The sequence below is a fragment of the Marmota flaviventris genome, chromosome 8 (genome assembly GCF_047511675.1).
Source record: "Marmota flaviventris isolate mMarFla1 chromosome 8, mMarFla1.hap1, whole genome shotgun sequence".
In the NCBI taxonomy this organism is placed as follows: domain Eukaryota; kingdom Metazoa; phylum Chordata; class Mammalia; order Rodentia; family Sciuridae; genus Marmota; species Marmota flaviventris.
In genome coordinates, this window is record NC_092505.1 from 117,437,653 (window position 1) to 117,446,105 (window position 8,453).

An 8,453-nucleotide genomic window follows, 5' to 3' on the forward strand; every position below is an offset into this window, starting at 1 on the left:
TTTGTGCTCATGTTTGGCTGGTTTCACTCAACAGCGCATCCCGGAATGGCATCTTATTTATTTTTTCCTTTGTCTTAAATATGTCTCTAATGAATTTTGCTTAGAAATGAGCTTGGATGTGTGTTTGACTTCCCCCCCCCCCAAAAAAAAAAAATGGAAAGAAAAGGCTGGACATGTTTCTTTGTGTGCGCTATAAGCTTTGCTTGTTCTGCATGTTGTCTGTGAAGGACATGTCAGAATGTCAGCTTTTCATCAAGAGCCGCTTTTTTTTTTTTTATTTACCAAAGAATACCCAAGAGAGTGGGTGTGCAGTCAACTTACCCAATGCTTCTCTTCATTTTAGACTTTACAAAGGGAAAAAGACTCCCCTACTCCGGAAACATTCCAAATGCTCAGCCCCCCAAAGGTGTTATTTTTATTTATTTTTTATTTATTTTTTGTTTATGTAATTAATATTAAATATGGTAAATTGCATAGAAGTAAAGTTTATTTAAGAACCTTCTTTGCATTTAGCTTTATATAATGTTGGTGTTCATGGGTTAGTAATCTGAATGTGTGTGTGTGTGTGTGTGTGTGAGAGAGAGAGAGAGAGAGAGAGAGAGAGAGAGAGAGAGAGAGAGAGAGAGAGAGAGAGATCTGTGTGATTTTGAGCGGGATATTGGAAGTTAACACTTGGATCTTTGAGCTGATTTATATTTTATAGTTGACAGTTGAAAAAGTTAAACCCAAGTTTCTTGCACTCGTTCTTTTGGGTTTTATTTTGGTGGGTGACAGGGAGAAGAGGTAGAGGTGGATATACAGTGCATCTTGATTAAAGAAATGAGACTTGGGAGCTCTTCTTGATTTATTTTATTGATCGCTAACCTTTTTACCACTAAAACAGGTACAAAAATCAACGTCCTTGCATCAGTTGTGTTTGCCATGATTATTTGGTTTATGGCAAGGATATGAAACGCACTTTTTTTTTAGCTGCCTTTATAATGCATGACTAAGTTTTGTGTTCTGTCTTTAAACATTAGAACAACAAAAGAATGAAATGCAGTGATGCACTAATGACATTTTTAATTCTTGTTTAAAAATGTAACACTGTCTTCTTTGAAAGGGAAAGAAGCCAAAAGAAGGTCTAATCCATTGCATTTTGGTGTCTCAAAAATATTTCTGCTTTCAAACAGGAATTTTTTTTTCCCGATGTCTCCATCTAGGACCAAAGAGAAAGGCATAAAAACAATCCATTCATCTTCTTTTTTTTCAGTTGAGTGTCAGTGCTATCTGTTAGTTTTGTGTGGTGTCTGAATTTATAATCCAAATTTTCTTTCTTTTATTTTAAATCATGCACGTTTTACTTGAAAAATAAAATGCATGTTTATGAATGAAATTATAAAAGTTGAAATTAATATACCATACTATATATTTATCTATGGTTAAACTTATATTTTGTACCTTCCTCTAAGATTAACACTCCTATTTTTTGGCATATAGGGTGTGTTTATGTACATTTCTAATAGACATGAATTTGGACGACTACTATCCACTGCTAATTACAACACTTCCCATTATAATAATGACCTCTGGCAGATATTTGAAAATCCTGTGGTATGTGTTTCATATTCAACTTGTTTTATTACTTATTCTCCTGTAAGTCTAACTGGACATAAACTAGTTGGCTAATAATACGAAAATATGATAAGAGGCGTTTAAAAAATGAAATAGTTAATTGTATTTAATGATCTATAGAGTAGATCTAAACTTTACCAAGAACTTGTGTCATAAAGATATATTTTAGGCTTGAGGAACTTAATTATCAGTTTCTTTGGTTTCTCATATTTTCTGTTATATATTCAAAAGTTCTATACAATCTTTAATCACCATTTCAGAGAAAAGTTTACAAATAGTTTGTGTATAATATTTTGATTTTCAGGAAGAAAAATTCAAGAATTAGCTAAGGAAAATACACAGTATCTCATGATTTTGTTAATCCGTTTTGACAGTTTTGTGAATGTACACCTGAGAGAGCCAGAGAAAATTGAGGAGTAAGCTCCTTCAGTGTAAAAAAAGTCTTAAGTTGAAGAAAGGATTTACTTTCTAAAGTCTAAAAGACGTGTTCTTGTTTTCTTAAAGATTTCATCAGATAGTAAAAAGCTTCTGTTTTTGCTTTATAATGATTTCTTTCTTTTCGTAAGCTCCACACATTTATTCAAGGGACATGTTCTCTTACTCTGCTGTTTTTAAGATTTTCCTCCCGGCAATAGTAAAAGTTTTCAGTTACCAAGACTCACTTCACCTGATGAAAATTGTCTTTTATTTTGTGGGAGAGTTCCAGAAATGGTAAATTTAATAGTTCTTGAATACTCTCCTGAATAGAGAAAGAATGTTTTTTGACATTTTGATATTTTTAAAGTACTTTTGCCCCGTTTTAGCTGGATGTCTTTATCATTCATGGGAGTAGAATTGAAAAGAGGTCTATTTTATGTGAGGGTAGAATTCATATTTTATTGAATCTCTTAATGTTTTGAGTGTAGAATTATTTGGCTTCTCAGATAGCAGGTTAGCTTCCTGGCAAGATGCCCTAAATTATATCCTGAATTGCACCTCTGTGTAAGAGTTCCAGTCTCTGGAGAGGATAGGATGAAAATGTCAGAACTGAACAGAAATGACTTTTCTTTCTATGGCTTTCTTTGTTTTTTTGAAACATTAGTCTAATTGTGGATATGCTGAGTGCTGTCTCATGGCAAAATACTTAGTGATTGACCCATCATCAAAATTCCTAAGAAATTAGTACAATCACAATTTGCTCAATGACTTGAAAGTTTGCCTAAAATGAAAAGTTACTATTAATACCCAAATGTAAAATTCTTGGGGATTTTGTTTTCCATAAACTTTAAAGAAATTTTTTAAAAATGATGCATAGGAAAAAAATATATTCTTGAATTTCTTGTTTGACTATTTATATTTAATTTTTATCAAATTTTAGAATTAGAAAATGAATAAATATTAGAGAAATAATGAAATAATGCAGAAAATATATCATCATATTTGTACACTATGTATAAATGACATTCCTTAAAGAATTTGAAGATAGCTTTGGCTTCTCCACATCAAAAACAGGCTCCATATAAACATACAAAACTAAGAATGGCATATAAATTTAGCATGATATAAATCATCTGCTCTGCCAAAATCCAGCCTCAGAGATATATTTAATATAAATATTTTTGGAAACATGTTTTTATTAAAATTATTTAGAGTCTGTGCTTATGCTGTGACTTCCCATATTTGTACTTTATAAAAAAGAAAGTTAAAAATTTTTCAAGAGTCTAAATGCATTTAAGAAGATATTGGGGAGATACCTAATTCACTCCATATTTCATCATAAACTTTCTCATTTATGCCAGAGATTGGTCAAAGAGAATAAAATTTCTGAATTAGATGAAGAGGAACCTTTTTCAATATAAGGACCTAATTCTTAACCTTGTTAGTTGAATAAGACCCTAGTTAATTAATTCACTAATGGTTTTTTGCTATTATTTATTGGTACAATTTTGTTCCTTATTTTATCCTTCTTTTTTTTTTGTTTTGGTCTTGGGAATTGAACCCCAGGCCTCAAGCATACTAAGCATGTGCTCAACCATAGAGCTAAACCTCTAGCCCTATTTTTAATTTTTAAATGCCACACATTTAATCATTCTAAAACTAGTCATTGTAGGATTATTAAAGTCTTAATATTCTGAGGCATGAAACATAATAAGTTTTTTAAAAAAATGTTTCCTGCAATGATGTGAGCACATACAGAATTAGGAAAAATTGAAATATAAACTTAGTTTCTGAAAATTCCTGTTCTGTTGAATATACACAGCCATTTCTAGTTGCTTAATTCATAAAAAGTAAATACTTTTTATTTGCTAGTGAATTATTTGTGAAAAAGATATTTGTGTTAATATGTACAATTCTTTTTTTGATAGGACTGGAAGGAAAAGTATATAAACCGTGATTATCCAAAAATTTTCACAGAAAACATAGTTGAACAGGTTTGTATTAATAGCTACTATGATGTATAGAGCATTTTGCTGTATTTTCCAGAAGAAAGCATTTCTAGTGTAATACTACTTTAATGGAAAATGTGAAATAGAGAAACTGGCCTTTGGGTAAAATTCACATGGCTTATTAGCAACTCTGCAGCCTTGGAATCATACAGATGTGAAAATGGAGATTTAACAATATATTTTAAGATAATACTTTTGGAAAAAAAAATAATGGTCCTAAATTTTCTGGCTTTATGATACCTTTCAAAATAAGGAATCATTGAAAGATTTCTGGTATGGAATTCTTTCAATAAACATTTAACTTTGAAAGACATTGGGCTCTCTTTCTAAGAGATTTTTCTCTGAGAGACCTTTTTTAAAAATGAACTCTCTTTTAGATGTGTTCAAGATTATTGCTCTTACCTGTTCTCCAAGTATAAGCTATCCTCATTTCCGAGATATGCCATTATCTTATGTATCTAGAGAAAGAAAAATTAAACTATGATGATATTTTCTTGTCATTTAAATGCTTAAAATTTTATACATATCAAAGAGTTGTTTAAACTTTTTAAGACACAGATATTATTATGTCTTCTAATGGTGGCGCCATGTTTTATAGCCTTGTCCAGATGTCTTTTGGTTCCCCATATTTTCTGAAAAAGCCTGTGATGAATTGGTGGAAGAAATGGAGCACTATGGCCAGTGGTCTGGGGGGAAACATCATGTAAGTTACTGTTTCACACAAAGAGCTAGAATGTGTGTCTGTCTGGGCAAGGTCAAGATAGATATTCAAGTTCAGAAGGGATATATTCTAACTTTTTCCTTGGCCTAACTGAGCGGGCCAGGCCATCAGGAGAATGCTCTTTTCAGTCTGTCTTGAGGAAAGCTGATCCTTTAACACCTAAGAAGTCAGTTATCTGTCTGGGCCCCAGTTTCTCATTTATGCATGTAATTGCAGAGTGTGGTCTGTAAGGGCCAGTGTCCCTGTGCTGGAGTTGCATTAGGTAAGACATGTCTATAATGATTGGTGTCTTCTCTAAGATCACCTTTTATTCCCTGCAGTGAAAATGCTAATGCAAACTTTTTTTTTTTTTGTGGGTAAATATGGAAAAGAGGATTTGTTTTGAATGCCCTCAGTGTAATCCTGCTTTGCATTTATGTTCATGTGTGAATACTTGGCAGTGATTTTTATGGGTGTGGGTTCCATGTGTTTCTTTTCCCCTGAAAACCCTCAGAGGCCAGGGATTGTAATGAAATACTCTGGAATATCACTGCCTCCACCCAGTTAACATCACCCCAGCTACTTACTTGATGAGGGAGAGAAAAGTCTGAAATATTAGGAGGAACTTGAAGTCAGTGTGTTGTGGGATGATGGAAGAAAAATCACTGAAAGATTTGGGATTTCATAAAACGAAAGCAAGGGTCACGGCGGGGAAAACCTGTTTTCCGTAGTTTGTAATCCGGGGGACACATATATGCGGAATGCGTGCCCATCAGGCAGCCAGGACCCCAGAGAGTCATGATACAAAGTCATTTTTTAGGGCCGATTTGAGGCTTTGGAAAGTCTGTTTTAGTAATTGTATAATTAAACCTCCCGTATACATTTAATATGTAGGAAAGGGGTCTACTGACTCTGCAGTAATTTGCTTCATCACCAATACATTTGCAAAGCTGTATTGTCTGAGTACTTTTGACCATTTTATAATTAAAGCAGATGGTACACCACAATTGAGCAACTGTTATTTTTATTGTCTATTATGAGCTGTGTTTATAAAAAAATACCAAGATAATGGTAATGTGAATTACACACGGGCTCCCCTTTATGGTGTGTCAATGCTGTTTCCAGGATAGCCGTATATCTGGTGGTTATGAAAATGTCCCGACTGATGATATCCACATGAAGCAAATTGATCTGGAGAATGTATGGCTTCATTTTATCCGGGAGTTTATTGCACCTGTTACACTGAAGGTCTTTGCAGGCTATTATACAAAGGTAGTTATCCTCCCACTCCTCCTGCATGCTCCCTGCCACATTCTACATGAATAAGCTTTTTTATGTTTTTATTGTTAAACAAATCTCCTGACTGACTTTGCTTTTTTAGGGGTTTGCACTATTGAATTTCGTAGTAAAATACTCCCCGGATAGACAGCGGTCTCTACGTCCCCACCATGATGCTTCAACGTTTACTATCAATATTGCTCTCAATAATGTGGGAGAAGATTTTCAGGCAAGTATGACTCATCTGTTTAGAGTTTTCTAACTAAATATGGTGTTATCAAGAGGGATTTACCTGTTTCTTTTTTAGATTCTGCTAAGATGGCATAATTTGAAATTTTAACGCTGGTTAAAAATTGAAAATAATAAGCAGATACTTTTTTTTTTTTTTTTTTTTTACATTTTAGGGTGGTGGATGCAAATTTCTAAGATATAACTGCTCTATTGAATCACCACGAAAGGGCTGGAGCTTCATGCATCCTGGGAGACTTACCCATTTGCATGAAGGACTTCCTGTTAAAAATGGAACAAGATACATCGCAGTGTCATTTATAGATCCCTAAGTTATTTACTTTTTATTGAATTGAATTTTCTTCTGGAATGGATGACTGGCACGAACACATCTTTGAAGTTGTGCTTGAGAAGATGAGAGGAATATTTAAATAACTTCAACAGAAAAACTTCACTTTGGGCCAAACATTCAAAACACTTTTTGTAAAAAGTTGTTTGATGTTTCTTAATGTCTGCTCTGAGCCTTAAAACACAGGTTGAAGAAGAAAAGAAAGAAAAAAAAGTAAAAGAAAATATTTATTTCTATGCTTTACTGTCTCTGAGAATAATGACAATTTTCTGGATTTGTGTTTCAAGTTGATAAAATATTCAGGTACAAATGTACAAGTAACAAATAAGCCTAATAATGTTTTCTTATTTAAGAGGAGCCTGAGAAGAATTTTATTTATCAACATGTAAGGGAAATGTAGAACGAATGGATATAAATGGAAAGTTTTGAAAACCTGGGTTTTGAAACCTGGGGAAACTGATTCTAACTGAATTTGGGTGCAATTATGTAAGTTCTTTCTTGACCACCTATGCAATAGGTCCTTGCTCTAGTAGTTATGGGATGAAACAAAGAAAATAACAATGTTTTTCTCAAGAAACAGTGGAAACACAACCAAAGAGCAAATCCATTAGAAACATTTTTTTTTTCTAGAGCATTAGATGATTTTACATTTGTATTAGAAATTAACCCCATATTCCTTCCCATGGACCATCTAAAGTGGGCAATATTAAGTAGACACCAGATCTAAAATCCGTAAGTGTCCTTATGTCAAAACAGAATTTTTGTTAGTTTCATTTTTTTTAATTGTAGAAAATGGTAAAGAAAAAGAAAAAAAAATTGAGACTAGTCGCATTTTATGATTTTTATAAAACTTTTTAAGTACTTGAATTTTATATCAGGAAAATAAAGTTGGTGAGCCTGGCTTCTTCCCTTTTGCCCTTTGTCTCTCTTCTTAATCTTTTTGGGGAGGGTTATTCATTTTTTTTTCCTTCTAACTGTGATCTCTGTTTTATCCTTTTTAATCTGTGAGTTCTTCTCTACTTTACTCTAACCCCCTTCCAAATTTGTTGACTTCATTTATTACCATTTCTCTGAGTGAGGTGTAAATGTCCTTCTTGTAGCTACTGTTTTTAATTTAAAGGTTAAACTTGAAGTTTTTAATCATGGTGCCAAAATTCATTTTTCTAACACCATGTGTTAGAAAATTTTGAAAAATAAAATTATTTAAAATAAGAATTTGTTGTTTTCTTTATTATTGGTGATTTATCATTAGAAGTGAATAAATGATGGAATAGCCTGAAATAATATCTGGATACAAAGACTGTCGTTTTTTTTTTTTTTTTTCAGTTTGTTTTGTAGCTTTGAAAATATAACATCAAGACTCTATTAGTTGGATTATAAATTAATTGTGAAATCTTGGTCTCGTAAGGACTAGGGATTGGATGTGACTCATTTTACAAGTGAGGAAATAAAGGCCACATGATTGTTCCATATTTAAGTATATATTTGGTGGCGCTTTTGTGTCTCCTGTGGGCTCATTTGTGTTCTATGCACTGAGCACATATATAGGGATCACCTGAATGCTTTTGTTGCTGGGAGATGGACTTGGGAAATCAGCAAGCTGCGATCTATCTCTGTTCTCTTCTTTGGTGTCCCTTAATACCTAAAGTAAATCCCTACCCATCAACAAGGTGAGGAAACATTTAGGTAATGATTTGCATGATAGTTTATGAATTACATAATTGTACTTCCAGGACAGCAAATGATGTGTCATGGACCCCAAGCAGTCACTAGTGACCCTAGAGGCAAAGCAGGTGGAGTTCCTTCAGCACAAGCCCTCACGTCTTTGGGTGCATTTCGAGGAGAGATGCCTACCAGG

At 33.3% G+C, this 8,453-nt stretch overlaps 1 protein-coding gene across 2 annotated transcripts in view; it reads left to right on the forward strand.

Annotated features, from left to right (window-relative positions):
- Plod2 (procollagen-lysine,2-oxoglutarate 5-dioxygenase 2) overlaps positions 1-7,740 on the forward strand; it is an 89,224-nt gene extending 81,484 nt beyond the window's left edge. The window contains exons 14-20 of one of the 2 annotated variants that reach the window (XM_027933833.2): positions 344-406; positions 1,480-1,593; positions 3,960-4,025; positions 4,639-4,743; positions 5,866-6,012; positions 6,122-6,247; positions 6,423-7,740. In XM_027933833.2, coding sequence (XP_027789634.2) covers positions 344-406; positions 1,480-1,593; positions 3,960-4,025; positions 4,639-4,743; positions 5,866-6,012; positions 6,122-6,247; positions 6,423-6,578 — 777 coding nt within the window. In that variant the 3' untranslated portion in view covers positions 6,579-7,740. The remainder of the gene's footprint in view (positions 1-343; positions 407-1,479; positions 1,594-3,959; positions 4,026-4,638; positions 4,744-5,865; positions 6,013-6,121; positions 6,248-6,422) is intronic. The other variant, XM_027933834.2, reaches the window with a different exon arrangement.
- Positions 7,741-8,453: the final 713 nt, after the last annotated feature.